Raw genomic sequence first — 18,580 nt, 5'->3', positions numbered from 1 at the left:
AGCCCTTTTGCTCATCTCCCACTTCTCCAGGGTCTGCTGCCGGGGATGTTTTAGGATCAAGAGCCTGCATCCAAAACGTTTTCCCCCCCACCCCGGTGTCCCCGTTTGTTGCCAGCACGGGGCCGGAGCAGCCTCCCCGGCACAGGGCGAGTTAAAGGCTGGCTCGAGCGTGCGGCAGCGCATCTTCTCATGGGGAGCTGCCAAGAAAAGCAGGAGGGGAGGAGGGCGGCCGCTTCCCCGCGCACCACGGGGCCAGGTCCTGCCCTTGGTCCCCGCAGGACGGCTGGGAAGTCCCTCCTGCTTTCCCAGCCGGAGCCGCTCGCGCAGGAAAGCCCCACGGAGGCTGCGTGGGGAGCAGCCCCACAGCCAGGGCCCCGTTTCGGTGCCCAGACCCCAGCCCCAACCCAGCGCTTGCAGCCCCAGCACCCAGAGGACACCCAGCGGGGAGCTGAGGCACCCGCAGGAAAAGCTCACAACCCACAACCTCAGGGCTGCTTCGGAGCGGGGCCGTAAAGGTCTTTTGAAGGGTTTTTTGATAAAAGGCTCAGCCGTGGAATACACCAGAGCGTGAGCATTTCTGCTGCTATTTTGGGTTCTGGCCTAACGATGTGCTGGGAGGGCAGGAGCAGCTCCCAGCCCTGCAGCCTTCGGTTCGGGCTCTCCCCGGGCTCGAACTGTCCCCGTTAGCCTCAGCCCTGCCCGGGGCCAGCTGATATCACAGGCAGAGATTTTCCTGCAAAGAGGGGCTTGCAGAGGCCTCCTGGGCACAGGGCACAGGGCGCAGCACCTTCCCTGCCTCCTCCCGGGGTGTCCCCGAGGTGGCATCCCCAGAGTTTGGTGCAAAAGGAGCAGAATTTGACACCCTGCCTCCCTGCACCAGCACCCGGGGCCATGCCCGGTTTGGTTGGGTTCTCACGGGATGCTCAAAGAGCTTTCAATAACAGGGACACATCTGAGCAGTGGGGACACGTTTCTGCTTCCCAGGGTGACAGGGAACAGAGGTGGAGATGCTGCTTTTGCTCCTTGACTGAAACCAGATTCGAAGGATGAGCCGTGAGGGGTCCCTGCAGAGGGCTCCAGGTAGCAGCAGGAGCTGTCCCCAAAACGTGCAACGCCCAGAGAGACACCAGGGCGTGCGGGGACTGATTTAGGGGACGAGCAGGCACCTGAAGGCATCGGTGAGGGGCTGGTACGGGGGCTTTTAGCTTTGCTGTGGCCACTCGGGGTCTGCCTCCCGTGCCATGCCGCAGGGTGGGACACGGCAGGGCACGCTGTCCCCGTGGCTGCGTGCTGCTGACCCCGGTGCTCGTCCTTCTCCTTGTGGGAGCATCGGTGACACCGAGAGCACAGCAGCCCGGGCAGGAGGCCAGCCCCGGAGCAAGGCACATCGGTGCTCCCGAGAGGCCTTCTCATCTCCTCGCTGCCTGAAATACGAAACTATGAATCACCCCAGGTCCTGAAATAGATTCATTTTTTTTTTTTAAGAGACAAATATGTTTAAAAAAATGTTAAAGCGTGCCTTGTCTCCCTGCTGTGCTCCCTTCCCCTGCCCGCAGCTCGGCTCCAAGCCAGTCCCTGGACCAGCGGAGGCGTTGGCTGAGGGGGGGTCCTGCCTGCACCACCGTGGGGACCCCTTGCAGCCACCCCAAGGGGAGCCCTGGGGAGCAGGCAGCCAGGTGGGGACATGGTGGGACCCCAACGGTGGCACAGGGACACGCCGCGGGTTCAGGAGGTCGATTTCCCCACGTAACAAGATGCAGCGGTCAGAAACTGCTGAATTTACAGAATTTACAGGCTGCGGGAAGGGCAAAACCCCGCCGCACACAGCCCGGAGCTGCTGCTTTACGCTGGGTAAAGCTCCAAATCCCGCAGTGACTCGCTGCGAGGGACCTCCTGCTGCTGAAAGGCAGGGGCAGCACCGCTTAACCTTCGTGATTTAACCTTTGCTGCCGAGCAGCCTCTCCTGCCAGATGGAAAGGACACGTGCAGGTAAACCTGTGTGTACCAGACCTGAGAACCAGCCGCTTCCCGCACCCCGAGCAGCCCCAGGATCCACGGAGCGAGCTGGGGACCTCGGTGATGGGCACAGGCAGCATGATGGACCACAGGACACGGCCGTGGTCCCGTACGGGGTGAAGGAGATGTGGAGTTGGAGGAGGCTCGGTGACACGGCCGGGCTGCCGGCAGCTTGAGGGGGAAGGAAAATTCACAAGGACCACGCGTTGCAGCCAATGTTCCAGCAGAGCCCTGGCCCCCCTCCAGCAGCACGGAAAGTTTGCTTTCATTTACGAGGCATTTTTACACAAGGGCTGTTTGCTGCGTGCAGGTGGGCTGGGAGAGGACAGGGGATGGCACAGCAGGGCCACGATCCCTTGAGGGGGATGCGGGAAGCACGAAGCACAACAAACCCGGGGCTGGACGCGAAGCCCAAGCCCCAGACCTGAGCCACACGTGGTGCGGACTGCGGAGCTGTCCCGTGTCCCGTCCCTCTCCCTCCCTTCCAAAAATGCTGTCCATACTTAGGCAGCCACCGCTGCTCTCCCCTTCCCAGGCAAAATGTCAGCACAGATCCTCAGCGGCGGGGTAAACAACGCCGGGCTGACACAGCGCAGCGGCTGAGCACCAGCAGGCGCGTGCCATCCATCAGCGGGATCCGCCTCGCGCCGCGGGTCCTGCGGCCCCAAAACCAGCACGGATTCACGGACTGTCTGCTCGAAGGGACCCACGGGATGGCTCAGTCCGACCCCTTCATCCTGCTGGTTTTGGGAGGGCACCGGCATCGCCCCGGATCCCCCAGACCCCGCATCCAACCCACCCCATGCCCCTCATCTTCCTCCCTGTCCCTCCACCCTGCAGAGGCTGCGATGGTCTCCTCTGTTCCCCAGCGAGGAAGGAAATGGAGGGATTTGGAGGTAAATCTGGAGGTAAATTTGGAAGCATTTGGAGGTGTATTTGGAGGTATTTGGAGATAAATTTGGTGGTGTATTTGGAGGTAAATTTGGAGGTAAAATTGGAGGTGTATTTGAGGTAAGTTTGAAGGTTCATTTGGAGTTACTTGGAGGTCCATTTGGAGATATATTTGGAGGAATATTTGGAGATGTATTGGAGGTACTTTTGGAGATAAATTTGGAGGTAAATTTGGAGGTGTATTCGAGGTAAGTTTGGAGGTCCATTTGGAGGTGCATTTGGAGGTAAAATTGAGGTATTTAGAGGTAAATTTGAAGGCTTATTAGATGTAAGTTTGGAGATCCATTTGGAGATGTATTGGAGGTATATTTGGAGGTACGTTTGGAGAAAAATTTGGAGGTAGATTTGGAGGTGTACTCAAGGCATATTTGGTGTATTCGAGGTGTGCTTGGAGGTAGATTTGGAGGTAAAATTGAGGTATTTCGAGGTAGATTTGGAGGTTTATTAAAGGTAAGCTTGGAGGTCTATTTGGAGTTATTTTGAGGTATTTGGAGGACCGTTTGGAGATGCATTTGGAGGGATATGTGGAGATGTATTGGAGGTATATTCGGAGAGAAATTTGGAGGTAAATTTGGAGGTGTATTCGAGGTGTATTTGGAGGCAAATTTTGAGGTGTATTCGAGGTGTATTTGGAAGCAAATTTGGAGGTGTATTCGAAGTGTATTTGGAGGCAAAACTGAGGTACTTGGAGGTAGATTCGACAGTTTATTAGAGGCAACTTTAGGGCTATTTGGCGTTGTACTGGAGGCCCGTTTGGAGCTACACTGCGCTACAACGGCATTAAAAATGGCGGTGTATGGGGGGGGGGGGGCGCAACCGGCGGTCTCCTAGCAACGCGCGGCGGGCCGGCGTGCCCGTGACGCACGCACGCGCGCGCGGCGCGTGACGCACTTCCGGCCGGTACGGTGGACGTGTCGGTGCGCCATGGAGGAGGCGGCGGCGCTCAACGGCAGCGCCGGGCCCGGGGCCTCCCCCTCGCCCCCCGCCGCCACCGCCTCCGCCCGGCCGCCCGCCACCCCCGAGGGCATGGCGCTGGCTTACGGCAGCCTCGTCCTCATGGCGCTGCTGCCCATCTTCTTCGGGGCGCTGCGCTCCGTCAGCTGCGCCAAGAGCAAGGTAACGGTAACGGGCCTAACGGTAACGGGCCCGCACCGGGAGGCGGGTGGGGGGGGGGTACCGGGGATGGGGGGGGGCCTGCACCGGTTCCTCGCGGCCTGCACCGGTTCCTCGCGGCCCGCTGGGGCTGTGCCTTGCGAGGGGGTCGGGGGAGGCACCGGAGAGCTGCCGGTGCCCGGTGACCCCCCGCCGGTGCCCCGGTTCCCCCCTCCCGGTGCCCCGGGACCTCCCTCCCCGGTGCTCCAGGCCGGCACCGCAGCGCATCAGGGAGGGGGCTGCTTCCCGAGCCCGGCTTCTTGCTGTTATTTGTCCCCGGGGCTCCCGGTGGTGCCCCGGAGCTCCCCGCAGCCCGGTAACCGGGGCCGTGAGCCCCGTGGTCCCGTCCGTGTTTCCCTTCCCGAGCTGCCAGTGCCTCCATGGAACCGCTTTGCATAACGGCTCCTGCGGCCGGGCGCCCTAACGGGTGCTGGGTGCCAGTGTCCGCCCGCTGGGGGCACAGCAGCCGCGGTCCCCGGTCCTCGGAAGGGGACCCCCGGGGTGGGGAGGGGGCGTCCCAGCAGCGAGGTGAGGACCGAGGGGCTGGCGGGAGGGCGGCGGGGCTGGGAGCGTGGTGGCCATATGGTGTGCACAGATGGGGACGGGCTGGCACGAGCCGCCAGGGGCCCGGCTCTGCGCCGGGTAGAAAAGGGAATCAACGCGGTGCAGGAGGAGGCAGCGCTGCTCCCTTCCCCAGAGGAAAAGCGCAGGGAGCTGGAGCAGCCCCAGGAAGGATGGATGCAAATCTGCTTTTCCCATCCTGGGTTCTACCTGTGATGCAGCCCCAGCTCTGGGGACCACTGGGGGCCAGCTGCTGGGCTTCTCCTCCCCAGAGCCACCGCGGTGCTGCCACGGAGCCCTGTGGGGTCCTCGTTGGGTCTGCCGGGTACGAGGGCACGGCACAGGTCACCGTAACCCCCCTCGTGTCCTCTCCTTTCCTCCCCAGAACTCCTCGGAGATGCCGGAGACCATCACCAGCCGAGATGCTGCTCGATTTCCCATTGTTGCCAGTTGCACCCTTCTGGGGCTCTACCTCTTCTTTAAAGTGAGTACGCCCCAGGAACGGGGCTGGGTTCCCTGGTGCTGGGACAGAAGGCACCCGGTGCCCCCAAGCAGGGGACGTGCCTTCTCCTCAAGCTGTACAGCCTTTGGGTAGTTTGGGGCCGCAGAGAGGCACCTCACCTGGCTCCTGGCCTGCTGGAGAGAGCTGAGGAGGTGGGGTTTATCACAGCGAGCTGGGAATATTTGAATTTACAGCCTTATCTCTGCTGATAGCGGGCACCGTGCAGCAGCCAGCCCAGGTGGCTTCCGGCCTGCCTGAGCCTCTGCGGGCTGGCAGCAGCACCGTGCACGGGTCTGTGCCACGGGGAAGGGCTGCATTGAGGCCACTGAGGCTGTGTGGGGACCAGCTGCATGGCAGGGCGGGCAGGATTTGGCCTCCCCAGCAGCGTTCCCTGCTCCCCTGGTTGAATTCCCTCTGGATTTGCCAGTGGGGTAACGGGGCTGCAGCTCCTCCTTCAGGCTAATGCTAGGAAAGCAATGAAGGAGTAAAATCTGCCCAGCTGCTGCTGGAGGGGGCAGTAGGGCAGCCCCCTGATCCGCCAGCCTCCTCTTTAGGTGTCAGGAAAGAGTTTAGGAACGTGCAGTGTGCCCCCATGGTCTGTGGTGTTCCCTTTTAGTGTCTGTGCTGTGCCCTAAGCTCTGCTGCCACCCCGTCCTTCCTCCCAGGAGAGCAGGAGGGCCCACGGCTCTCCAGACGTGCCAAATCACTTCTCCAGGGGTGCTGCGAGCTCTGAATCACAGCGTGGGATTGAACCGAGCAGCAGCTGTGTGTTTTGGGGGGCAGGAGCTCCAATAACACCCCGCAAAACTGGAGCAGGGAGCGCTCGGATGCTGCCCCGCTCCCTGCTGCTCTGCGGGGACGTGGCGGGGGAGCTGTGCCCTCCTTTCTGCAGCACAGGAGTTATTTTTTGAGCTGAGCGGCTCACAGGTGTGCCACAGCTCGTGCGTTCTGCGAGCAGGCAGCTATTTCCAACATATTTTATAGCAGCAGGGCAAGGATTTGGGTTATTGCAGCTCTCCTTCCCGTCCCCGTGGAGCCCCGCCGCAGCGGCTGTCGGTCACAGTGAGGCCTTTCCCTTCGTTGTCAGCGAGGAGAACGCAGCAGTAACCCCCTCCCCGTGGTTTTCCCTTGCAGATATTCTCTCAAGAGTACATCAATCTCCTGCTGTCCATGTATTTCTTCGTGCTGGGGATCCTCGCCCTGTCCCACACCATCAGGTAGGGTGCTGAGCTGAGCTCACGGCGGCGTAAAGCACCGTCACCGCGTGGCAGAGCCAAATCCCAGCTCCTGGAGGCTTTTCCCTCAGAAGATCTCGAGGGGAGGCAGGGCTGGAGCATGCTGCGAGCCCGTCCTGCTGCAGGAGCTGGGGCAGGCCAAGGCTCAGCAGTCCCAGTGGTTCTGTGCTCTGAGCTCGTAGCGGGTAGAGCGAGGAGCTGCCTCGAGGAGGGCTGAGCTCCCCAGCACCGCAGTTCCCTTCCTGCAGCAGCTGGCACGGGCAGCTGGAGCTCTCCGTAACGTCCCCAACATCTCGCACTCGTGTTTGGTGCAAGGTGCTGAAAGCTCGGGCTGTTTCAGTAACCGAAAAGCAGAACTGGTTTCCTGTTTCCTGAGCTGGGGACCAGATGCTTTCCCTAGAGCAGCGCTGCCGTTCCGCCTGGGCTCTGGCCCTGCTCCCAGCTCGCTCACAGAGCTGTGGCCTGGCCAGTTCTGGGTGCCCAGAGGCTTTTTGGGGGCACAGTGCAAGCCCCATCAGGGCTGGGTTCTCCCTTCCCATATGAGGCGCTTTGTGCCTGTTCCCTAGAGCGTTTGGGGACTGTGACATGCCAGTGGATCCTCCCCTGGGGGAGGATGAGCTCCCACACTTGGTGACAAGCTGGGGCTCGTTCCAGTCCCTGACATGGCAAACCCTGGGACTTCCCTGCCCTGCGAGGGGACCGATGTTCATGCGGAGGTGCTGGGCAGTGCCTCGTGCGGGGTTTCTGTAGAACTGCCCTTTTCTGCAACCTTTTTTTTCTCTTTTCCCAGCCCCATGATGAACAGATTCTTCCCTGCAAACTTCCCCAATAAACAGTACCAGCTCCTCTTCACCCAGGGCTCCGGGGAGAGCAAGGAAGGTACGTTAGCCTGCCAGGCCTTCCAGGTTCTTGGATGCTTTCTCCTTTCACTGTTTTGTTTTACTTGTTTCGACTTTCAGCCCTTCTGAACAACCTTCCCAAAGACTTGCCTCTTGTAGCCAGCTTAAGCACTGCCAGCTCTGCACAGATCTGTGTTGTCTTACACCAACACTCTCCCTGTTTTTATCCCTGCCTGTCAGGGAGTTCCCAAACCCAGAGAGTTACAGATCGGGGCTCATGGCTGGTGTTAAATGCCTTACCTTCTGACGATACCACCAAGAGTTAACTGGGTGCAGGAAGAGGGAGCAGGTCTGCCCCTCCTTGCCCTAGGAGAGAGCCTGAATCCAATTTCCTTATTGACAGAAGGCTGGCAGATGCTGTCCTTGTGGCAGAGTCTGGCTGAAGGAGGAGGTCTGGCTCGCAGTGCAGGCTGCTCACACGTCATTTAGACCTGGGGGCCGTGGGCACGGCCGTTTTTAGGGGAGGATTCCCCTTTTTGGGGCACGAGCGCTGCGGTCTGTGGTGCTGCCCCGCCGTGAACTCGCCCCCCTCCACGGGAGGGGAAGCTGCCGGGCCTGCCCCGCGGCTGACTTCTCTCTTTTATTGCAGAAATAGTGAATTACGAGTTCGACACCAAGGATCTCGTGTGTCTGGCCCTGAGCAGTGTTGTCGGGGTCTGGTACCTGCTGAGGAAGGTGAGAGAGCCTGCTGGGGTGGCAGGGACTGGGCAAGGCGTGAGGCTGCGGCTCTGCACGTGCCCCGGGGACCCACCTCTCCTTTTTTTTTTTGTGTCCTCCTCAGCACTGGATCGCCAACAATCTCTTCGGGCTGGCGTTTTCCCTCAACGGGGTGGAGCTGCTGCACTTGAACAACGTCAGCACCGGCTGCATCTTGCTCGGGGGCCTCTTCATCTACGACGTCTTCTGGGTAAACGGGAGCGCTCCCCAGGGCGGACGCGAGTTGCAGCCGGTGGCGGAAGGCATGTGCGTGGCCTCGTGCCTCTTCGGAGGCAGCGCGCTGGCTGAACACACGCTCGCAGTCAGGATTTCCACTTCCTCAGCCCGGAGGGGTGCGGTGGGGATGACAGAATCAAACGGAGGCCGAACGTGGCTCAGCGAATGGCCGTGTTTTGTAGTTCCTGGCTTCGAGTGCTCAGGGCTGCAGGGATCTCGTCGGGGAGCCTGGTTGCTGTAGGCTGCCCGTGTGCTGAGCACGTCCTGTCCTGGTGACCTGCATTCCTAGGAGCTGCCCGGTGCCTGGCTGCAGGATGAGGCTGTTCTGGGCTCTGCTGCTCCTGTTTGTATCGGTGCCTCAGCTCTGTCATCGGCTGGCTTCCTCGGTGTCCTTCTGTTCTGCACCGAGAACCAAATGCTGGAGTGCCTCCAGGCGTTTTCCCTCAGCCAGCACAGCCCTCCCGTGTCTTTATTCCCAGGTTTCCCTTATCTTGCTGCAACGGTTCTGGTTCCTTTTCTCCTGACTCCTGTGTAATGTCTGTATTCCTCGGTCTTTCCTGTCCACCTCCACCTTCCGAATCACTGTTTCAAGGTGTCTCAGAGCTTGTGGACCTTGAGGTCTGTCCAGCAGCACCACAGATGCCTGAGGAATCCTGCCCTGTTTAAGCCAGTTTTTTTTTTTTGTGTTTGGCCAGTGCTCCCCGTTCCACAGATCCCAGCTGTGCTTTGTTTGTCCGTGTGCCACCTCCAGTGCTCCCAGCAAGAGACCTCACGTACCCAGTGCCTTGCTTTGTGTTTGGGGTGTGAGCGTCCTCACAGAGCTGTGCAGGACACAACCCTCTTTGCTCAGCCCTGCTGTTGCCCATCCAGGTCGGCTTCCCCACGTGGAGCTGCTCCCTGCAGGGACCAGGCACTTGGCTCTTAGCGTGGATTTAATCACAGAGAGATCCGAGGAGAATTTCAGAAAGGAAGTGGAATCGCTTGGTGTGCTGATGGTAGTGTTTTCCCCTGTGTGGTCCTGGGGAGAAATCGTACCAGATTCTTTTACCTGGTGCCAGCACGGAGTGTTGTGGCTCCGTGGCAAAGACCAGAGCTTGCTTTAAGGATTTTCTTGAAAGAGCTGAGAGCTGTAGGCATTCACCAGCGTGTGGCTCATCTCCCTGCTGCTGGGCAGCCAGTTCTGGAGCTGGAAGGGAGCAGAGAGGGGTGTTTGACCTCCGTGTTTACAGTCCATCCCCAGAGGTGCTGGTGTTTGGAGCTGACGGTGCAGAACAGGCGCTGACCTTGGAGCAAACGTCACTGACAACTGCTCCGTCCCTGGGGCTTTTGGGCTGGGACCCGCAAGCAGCTCCCTGCACCCGGTCAGACTTTGTACCGGTGGCTCCCCGGGGCTGAAGGCAGCCTGCTCAGGGCTCAAGGGGTTCTCCGAGCACTGCTGGGCTCCCCTGCCCACGGCCTCTGGGTGCTGCTGGGGGGAAAATGCTGCGGAGTGCGTGTCCCCGTGCAGCCGTCCTCACCCCGACTCCTCTGCTCGCCCCTAGGTCTTTGGCACCAACGTGATGGTGACGGTTGCCAAATCGTTCGAGGCTCCGATAAAACGTGAGTAGATGCTCCCGAGCTCCCCCCAACAGGGGTGCAATTGCAGCTGCTTTAAAAAAAAAAAAAAAGTGTGAATTTGGGGGCAGTGGCTCACATCCTGGGAGCTGCAACTGAGACCCGTGCATGGGGCTGGCCCCAAATCCCTCGGGTTTCCCACTCCAATGCCCGGGGCTGGCCCAGGAAGGAGCAGGAGGGGGTCTGGGATGGGGCTGGGGTCCTGCCTGGTCCCATTTGGCCGGGCACGGTGGTGCTGAGCTCTGCCCCAACCTCTCTGCTTGCAGTGGTTTTCCCTCAGGACCTGCTGGAGAAGGGTCTGGAGGCCGACAACTTCGCCATGCTGGGGCTGGGAGACATTGTCATCCCAGGTGAGGACACAAGGGGGAGAACGTCACCAGGACTGAGTGAGGCAGCCACGGGACACCAGGCAGGGGGCTCGTTCCTCTTGCTGTGCTTTTTTTTTGCTCTGTCCGAGCCCCCCCAGCCTCACACTGGGGCTGGGAGCTGCGTGGGTGGGTGCCAGAGCCCCCCGGGTCTCCCCTTGGGGTCGGGGCCGTGCCGGTGCTGTCCCGGTGCCACGAGAGGGCACTGTGAGCCCAGGCACGGCCGCGGGTGGCTGAAGGCTCTGCCTTCCTCTGCCTCCATCCTCTCCTTCTCCCTGCAGGGATCTTCATCGCCTTGCTGCTGCGCTTTGACATCAGGTGAGGGGGTGGTGGGGAAGGGTCCGGCACAGGCTGGGTCTTGCAGCGTGCTCCGGTTGTTGTTGTAGGGGAAAAAAGGGGAAGAAGAAGGCAAGAACTCGGTTGTGTGCACTCATCTGGGGCTTGGGGTGGGGATGCAGGAGAGCAGAAATGAGCAGGGCTGGGCGTGGGGGATAAATCCTGAGCTCGTGAGCATTGCTCAGGGGAGCAACGTGGGGAGAGGGGGGGGGCCAGCAGCACCCAGCAACCTCGCGGGCTCCCTGACCCCGAGGAGCAGGGCTCGTGCTGCCGTGGCGTGGAGGAGAAGTGGAAATAAAGTGAGGCAGAGCTGGGGTGCTGCTCGTGTGTCTGCCCCCACGGGGGAAGGCAGCTCCTTCCCACGCAGGGCGGCTGCACCTGCTGGTGGGGCGTAGCTCCCAGCCCCACAGCAGCAGCCTCTGGCTCGGGAGCTGCTGGGAACGGGGCTGCCCCGTGCAGCTGCAGCGGGGTGGCCCCGCTCCTGTCGCTGTTGCACAGCCCCTCTGCTCCCTGCCAGCACTTCCAGGTGTTTCCACCCACATCCTGCCTGCACCTGCTGGGAATCCCAGCCATCAAACGCCACGTGCAGCCAGCAGGCAGCCGGGGGAGGACAGCGGGGGGATCCTCTCCCCGGGTCCCAGCACTGAGTCGTGCACCCCACAGCCACCCAGCAGTGGGATCTGGCAGCTTTTTCCCTCCTTCCCCACCACCTCGCATGGCTGTAACCCCATCCAGCCCCAAAAAGGACCGGGGGCTGTGCTCATGGCAGCCTCTGTGCTGGCCCTGAGGCCGTGCAGAGCTCTGCTCCCTGCACCCCGACCTGGTGGGAGATGTCCTGTGCAGCTGGGCCAACTCATTTTGATCCAGTGGCATCTCACAGTCCGAGCTAAGCTTGCTCTGCTCCCTTCCCTCCAGCCTGAAGAAGAACACGCACACGTATTTCTACACCAGCTTCGTGGCCTACATCTTCGGGCTGGGCCTGACCATCTTCATCATGCACATCTTCAAGCACGCCCAGGTGAGCCCTGCCCTTCTGCCCCACGGGGGCACGCGGCCGGACGTGCCAGCCTGGCCACAAGAGTCCCAGGCACGCCAGGAAAAAGCAGATGTTCGTTTGGCTTCACTTTCCCAGCTCCTGCCTGTGCCTTGCCCTCCTCCAAACCCCCCTGGGTCTTCCTGGAGCTGAGCCCTGCCCCGGGGAGGCTGCTTCAGGCTGAAAACAGCACGGAGGAGCACAGTGGGGGGCTTCAGGAGCACTCTGTGGGTGCTGTTGCTGCCCTGTGGGGTTTCTCAGTGTGTTCACAGCCCGCAGTGGGTGCCCAGATGCTCCTGGGGCCCGAGGAGATGCCCAGGAAGGCGCTGAGCTGTGGGTGAGCACGGCCACCCGTGCTCCTTGCAGGCACCTTGGCTCACGGGTGGCTGTTGGGTGCTGTCCGTGACCCCAGCACTCACCTCCACCCCTCTTTGGGGTTTGCACCCCTCTGCCAGGCAGCCTCTGTGCCACTTTGGGACCCCGTGGCAGGGTTTTTGTCCTTCTTGGCTCTCACAGCAGCTTGCTGGGGCTCTCCCCTCTCTGCACAGTGGAGATTTGGTGGGGACAGAGCCCTGCCCTCCCGAGGGGCCACCTTTGGTCGGGTTTAATCTATTTTTTTTTCCTCTCTGGCAGCCTGCTCTGCTCTACCTGGTCCCCGCGTGCATCGGATTCCCCCTGCTTGTGGCCTTGGCGAAGGGAGAAGTAACCGAAATGTTCAGGTGGGCCTCGGCGGGGGTCGGAGCTGTTTTGCCCACGGCGCTGGAGCACAGGAAGCATGCAGATGTTCCCACGCCCGGGCACAGCTGGAGGGACAGGTTCATCTGGGCAGGCTGTGTGTGTGCATGCGTGTGCGGAGGCGGAGGGAGCCGGGTTTGTGCTCGGACACGCCGGGCCTGGCTCCTGCCACCTCCCGGGAGCCCTCGGTGCCCTACCCACGGGGCAGGCAGCGTTTTGGGAGCTGCCGAGCTCTTCCCCTGCTCTGGCAGGCAAGGGAGAGGGTGGGACCGCGCACCTGGTGCCGAGAGAGACTTGGTCATTGTGTGTCCCAGCGCCCGTGGGTGGGGGAGGATGGAATTGGAGCCAGCTGCGGGAGCAGCCGGGGCTGGTTCGAGCACATCCCGGCTTCCCCGCTGGGGTAAGGGAGGCGTTTTGCAGCTGTCTCCCTTGGGACTGCAGATGTGGGGGGAAAAAAAAAAAAAGGAGCTGGAAAAAGGGATCTCTGCTGTGCTCCAGGCATCGCAAAAAGGCTTCTCCTGCTGGGCTGCCCCCTCCTGCACTCACACACAGCCCCAGGCTGCGGGGATGTTTGTTCCCCGCTCGTGGCTGAGGGCACCTGAAGCAGAGCAGGGAAGGCAGCGTCCAGCCAGGGCTCCTGGGGGTTCCTGTGGGGGCCAGTTTGAGCCCCCAGCCTGCCCAGGAGGGGAAGGAAAACCAGTGCCTGAGCGCTGTGAGGGCTGTGGGGCTGCCCCGGCCTCCTCCCTTCCCCTGGGAGCCGCAGGTATGCGTGTTCCCACCGGGCTGTCAGCTGGGCCTGGCTCCCCCCAGCCCTGCAGCACCTGCCCCGTGCTTTGATGTCGGCTTCTGACGATCGCTGCTGCAGGCACCGAGTGTCCTGGGCTCGTCCTTCCTGTGCACCTGGGCTCCTGCAGCCTCTCTCCCGTGCGCCCTGACTCACTCACCCGCCCGCAGCGGCACCTCCCTGCTCCTGCCCCAGGAAAACAAAACGGGGAGGGGGGAAAAACCGAGCTGAGAGGCTGCAAACCCACCCCCCCGGGGAGCCTGGCGGCTGGTTCTGGGGGAAAAACGCCCCCAAAGCGCTGCCTGCTGCTGGGAGCTGAGCTCTGCCAGGGCAAACGGTGGGGCTGTGGGGCTGGAAATGGCTCCAGGTGCTGTCGGGGGAAGCAGGACGTGGCAGGGCTCCTGCCTGCAGGCTTCGTCCCTCACTGCAAGGAATTCCCCCCCCAGGTGTAGCTCCCCTGCAACGTTTCCACTCCTCCCAGTCGCTCCCTGGGCTCGCTGCTCGGTGCAGCTCCCTGCACACATGGGGGGGGTTTCGGCCTGGGGGCAGCTGGGTGCTGTGGTGCTGATGGTCAGGTCCTGACCTTGGCTCTGAGCTGCTCCCCTGCCGTGCCCCCCCCCGTCCTCCAGCTGCACCAGAGCCTCTCTGCTCCCCTTCTGCTCCCCCAGGGGCTGCCTCCTCCCCGGGTCCCAGCCCTTAACCCCCCCCCGGGCTGGCGGAGGGGCAGCGGGCTGCCCGCGCAGGGTGCTGGGGTTTCAGCTGTCTCACTTGGAAACTCTTCTGCTTTTTCTTTCTCTCTTTCTCTCTCTCTTCCCCCCCCCTCTCTCCTTTCTGCCCTGTCCTTCCCCCTTTTCCCTTCCTGCTTCCCTCCTCCTGCAGCTATGAGTCCTCTGCTGAAATCTTGCCGCACACGCCGCGCCTCACCCACTTCCCCACCGTGTCCGGCTCGCCGGCCAGCCTGGCTGATTCCATGCAGCAGAAATTATCCTGCCCCCGCCGACGCCGGCAGCAAAGCCCCAGTGCCATGTAGCAATCGCCCACGGTGCCCTTTTTTTGTCTCTCGCTCTGGCCAGGTAGGGGCTCATCCCGCCTCTCCCCTTTCCCCAGCCTTCACCTCGCTGCTCTGGGCTCCTTTCTCCCCCTTTTGGGGGACCAAAGGGGGGCGAGGAGCTGATGGCTCTGCCCCCATGCTCCCAAATCTCCTCCGTTAGGGCCCAGGGCAGCGCTGCGGGGGTTTTGCAGGCAGAGCAGCGTGGCCCTGGGGGTGTTGCTGCTGTTTTTCCTGCAGCCCCCCTCCTGCAAATCAGTGCTCAGCCCCACGTGGAGAGCCTGGTGCTATCTGGGGAGCCCAGCTGTGCTTTTGGGAGCAAGGATCAGTGTGGAGGGATGAGCTCCCAGGCACAGAACCCACCTGGCTCCCCCTGTACCAAGCCCTCCCGGTGCTCCGGGCTGATCTCAGCACGTGCTTGTCCCCAGGGCAGGGCTCCCCCCTGCTAATTGCACCCCTTTGGTCCCTCTTTCCCCAGCTACGAGGAGAGCTCTACCCCCAAGGAGGCGCCGGGGGCCTCCAAAGAGGAGCCCACAGCAGCTGACAAGAAGGAGAAGTGACCTTGCCCGGGGGCCAGGCTCGGCGCTGCCGGGCTGGGGCCCTTCCAGACCTCCCTCGAGTGACAGACGACGAGACAATTGTGCCAGAGCATCGTGTTGTGTGTGTCGGAGCAGCCGCCCAGGTGGGGGGCATCGATGTACGCCGCGTGTCCACCCCCCTCCCTGCTCCCCCCTTTCCCCCACCCCGGGGGCCGTGCAGCCCCCCCCTTCCCTTTCCCTTGGGCTCCTTTGGGGGCGCGGGGCGGGCGGGCGGCACCCCACAGGCCGGTTTTTAAATTTTGTATTGTGCATTTGCTTTCTCTCATATTAAACCATCTCAAAGGAAGCGGGGCCGGGGGGTTATTGGGGCCGTTCCAGCCTGGTGCATGAGCTCTGGGCGAGCATCCGAGCCCTTCCAGCAGCTTCATTCCCCCCGTTGGGGTCTGGGATCCTTGTTTTTGCACCCAAGTGACCGTCCCCTTCCCCTCCTGCAGCACTCTGCCTGGCCTCGGTGCCACAGCACCAATATTTGGGGCCGTGGCCACTGCACCCAGCTCTGGGAACGGGGGTGCTGCGGGCAGGGGCAGCCCCAGCAGCCTTCCTGCTTCCTGCTGGGGCCGTTTGCCCTGCGCCTCGCGGCACCAGCAGTGTCCTCCCTGCCCGCCTCGGGGCAGGCGAGCAGAGGATCCCGCATCCCTCGGGCCGTGCCCACTGCCAGAATAAATAGAAAGTGTTTGCTGGCTTGGCAGCCCCTCCACAAAAGCCGTATTGAGCTATTATTCCCCCGCCTGGGCTGCGAGCACTAAAAGTGGCGCCTCGCCTTCTGCCATCTAATGACCCCGCGCGGGCTCCTACAGATGTTTTCTATGACTTACAGCTCCTTTTTCCAACGGCCCTGTCCGCAAAAACAAGAGGGGCCACTTTAATTCCAATTAAATACCTCCAGCTAAGCAAACAGTGTGCAGCGGGGCCTGGGCACCGCGCGGCCGCCAGGCCCGGCCCACAGAGCCGCTGAGTCTAGACTCCAGATGTGATTCCACCAGGCTCCAGTGCCCCGTGGAAAACGACACGGGGCCACGACACGGGGCCGTGCCCGAGGCTGTGGGGCTGCCACCACGTCCTACAAGGCTCCGTGTCCTCCCGAGCTTCGGCTGGGGGCATCCCTGGGGGTCTCGCACCTATCCCCGCTCAGCCTCCGTGGTGTTGGGGTGCATTTGGTCCCCCAGCTGTGGGCAGCAGGAGCGTGGCAGCGAGCTGGGAGCTTTCCAAGGGGCTCCCAGCGGCGCCACGGGGAGCGGAAGGCACGGAGAGGGGACAGCGGGGTCACCCCGGCCCTGCCCGGCCGATAAGCGGGGCAGAGCCCGGAGGAAGGAAGCGCTCGGGCCCTGCAAGGAGCTGGGAGCACAGCCAGCGCCTGGGCGGCCCCCGGGGCTCTCCTGCCCCTGCTGCACCTGGGTCCTGCGGCGGCTGCGCGGCTCCGCTCTGTCTGGGCCACCTTCCCCCTGCTGTGGGGTCCCTCTGGCTCGTGGGGGACACGGAAAAATCCCCCTGGCTCCAGTGTGAGCCCTCCGTCCACGGGGCTGGGGGGTGGTTCCATCCGTGCTTCCCCAGCTGGGGGGTTTGGGGTGATTCCCCCCTCCTCAAACACTGCCTGCGACACCCCGGGCACCTTCCCCTTGTGCCAGGGGCTGAACTCAGCCCCACAGCCCCGGTAGGACGGGCTGTGGGCGCACAGGGAGCACCCAAGGGTGCAAACGCTGAGCGTGGGGTGGGAAATGCTGGTGCCTGGGGGGGACACGTGGGGTCTGCTGGTCCCAGGAGCCCTGCAGAGCCTCCCTAAAAGGGATGGGGGCTGGGGGCAGCACCCTGCTCCATCCGCCCTGTCCCCCAGCCCAGCTGACAGCACCTGGAGCCAGGGACACCCGGCCACGGTGGGGGGGCCTCTGGTGAGAGCCGGGGTCCCACGGAGCGCCGGCGCCCGGCCGTCGGCTGCGAGCAGGGAGAGGAAGCAGGAGAGAGCAGCCCCGTCCCCGGCCTGCCGGCGAGGAGGGGCAGGAAGCTGGAATAAATCCCAGGAAGGGCCGCCTGGCTCCAGCTGGTCTGGGCTGCAGCGGATGGAGCCGGGAACGGGAAGGGAGAAGGCGGGAGGGGAACGCGCGGGGGCTTTCTCAGGCCTCGGCCCCGCTCCAGCTGTGCGACGGGTGCTGCTGGCCCCAGGCAGCGTTGGGGCTCCCGATAGGCACGGGGATGGCTGGGCTGGAGGCGATGCAGAGGGCTGAGTAGGCAAAATTTGGGGGGAACCCATTCATGTAGCGGGCACCCTGGTGTCTGCGGGTCCGTGGGATCCCCTCCTGCGCTCGGCCACGCGTCCGCGTCTGGCTCCGTGCTGCTGGGACGCGGTGTCCTGCTGAGCCCATCCCATTCCTGCTGCTTTTAGGGGAACAAAACCCAAACCTGAGCCCTCCCAAACGCATCAGTGCCCGCTGGGGAACCCAACTCCACGTTGCAGAGCCCTGCACGCGGGGCCGGGTGCTGCCACGGGGCTGTGGCACTGCCCAGCCCCTGTCCCCATCGTCCCCACGGCGCAGGCAGCCCCTCGGTGCGGCCGTGCCCTGTGTGGTCCCTCCGGTGCAGGGGGGGCACGGCCGGGGGGCTTTGATGTGCTCGGCTGCTGGGCAACCTCTGCTCGGCGCAAAGCAGCCGCGCTCCCGGCCCGGGCTGCGCCCCGCCAGCGCCATATGGCCGAGGCCACCGTTCCCAGAATTGAGATGGAAATGAAGCCATCCGTCTTGGGGGCCGACACCGGCACCCGGCTACAACCAGGGCAGCACCGCGGGGCCACGCCGCCAACCCCAGCACCCCAAAGTACCGAGAGGGGGGGGGGTCCCACAACCTGGGGGACCCCCGCGGGATGAAGGGACGCCCGTGTCCCTGTCCCCAACGCCACCCGGGGTGCTCGGGGCTGGCTCGTCCCGGCCGTGGCGCATTGTTGGCGGTGCAGCTGGCGGGCGCGCGGCCGGGCCGGCGGCACTGAAAGGCATTCCTGCGCACAATGTCCCCGGCCTCCCCGCCGCGGCCGGGCCGCCACCGCCAGATGGGGGCTAATTAGCGGCTTTGAGAGCCGCGGTGGGAACCGGGCAGCACCAGGCCCCCTCCGCGGGGCTCATGAATGGAGGGGGCGACCCCAGCGCCGTGCCCACCCTGGGAACCGCTCGGGGATGAAGGGACGGAGGGACAGAGGGAGGGACGGAGGGACGGATGTGCTCACAAAGCCAGGGGGATGGAGGGACAGAGGGATGGAGGGACAGAGGGATGGGAGGATGGAGGGATGGGAGGATGGAGGGATGGGAGGACGGAGGGATGCAGCTGTCCCTGGCCACGCAGGGCCCAGAGGTGCTGGGTTAAAGCCCCTCCATGCGCAGCAGGCTCCGGGGCTGCCCTCACCCTGCAGAGGAAGATGTGGAGAGGCCTTCATCTCACTCCACACCCAGGGAGATGCTGCGGGCTCCCCCATGGCAGGGCCTGGCCCTGACACAGCCACGCCACGAGGACGGGGAGCATGGCTCACCCACACCGGGTACCCGCGGTGTGCCTGCGTCCATCCCCGCTTCTGCAGCCGCTGCGCACGGCCGGGTTTGTGCACGTGGGAGCTTCTACAGGGCTGTGCACGACTGCGTTTCCTCGTGCACGCCCGTGCGTGTGCCTGCATGCACGGCCGTGTGCGTGCCCCCGTGGCCGTGCCCGTGCCACGCACACACGCTCACGCGTCCCCGAGCGTGCGGGTGGCCGAGGAGGCTGCAGCTGCCCCCGGAGAGCTGCTCCCGGCCGCTCCCCGCTCCTGCTGCAGCTGCGGGTCGGGTCCTGCCCAAGGCCCCCG

At 63.2% G+C, this 18,580-nt stretch overlaps 1 protein-coding gene across 2 annotated transcripts; it reads left to right on the top strand.

Moving 5' to 3' along the window:
• The first annotated feature begins 3,866 nt into the window (after positions 1–3,866).
• Positions 3,867–15,066, top strand: HM13 (histocompatibility minor 13). 2 transcript variants are annotated; one of them, XM_082772967.1, is made up of 13 exons: positions 3,867–4,083; positions 5,066–5,164; positions 6,317–6,399; positions 7,208–7,296; positions 7,906–7,991; positions 8,098–8,223; positions 9,791–9,848; positions 10,130–10,213; positions 10,510–10,546; positions 11,480–11,582; positions 12,231–12,316; positions 13,996–14,189; positions 14,643–15,066. In XM_082772967.1, the coding sequence occupies exons 1-12, from the start codon at positions 3,892–3,894 to the stop codon at positions 14,144–14,146; spliced, it is 1,194 nt and encodes a 397-aa protein (XP_082629093.1). In that variant the 5' UTR covers positions 3,867–3,891; the 3' UTR covers positions 14,147–14,189; positions 14,643–15,066. The 2 variants fall into 2 exon arrangements, with proteins under 2 accessions (XP_082629093.1, XP_082629094.1); XM_082772968.1 differs by lacking the exon at positions 13,996–14,189 and having other exon boundaries at positions 14,643–15,063.
• Positions 15,067–18,580: the final 3,514 nt, after the last annotated feature.

The sequence above is a fragment of the Aythya marila genome (assembly GCF_965140915.1).
Source record: "Aythya marila genome assembly, chromosome: 16".
In the NCBI taxonomy this organism is placed as follows: Eukaryota; Metazoa; Chordata; class Aves; order Anseriformes; family Anatidae; genus Aythya; species Aythya marila.
This window is presented reverse-complemented; position numbering and strand designations above follow the sequence as displayed.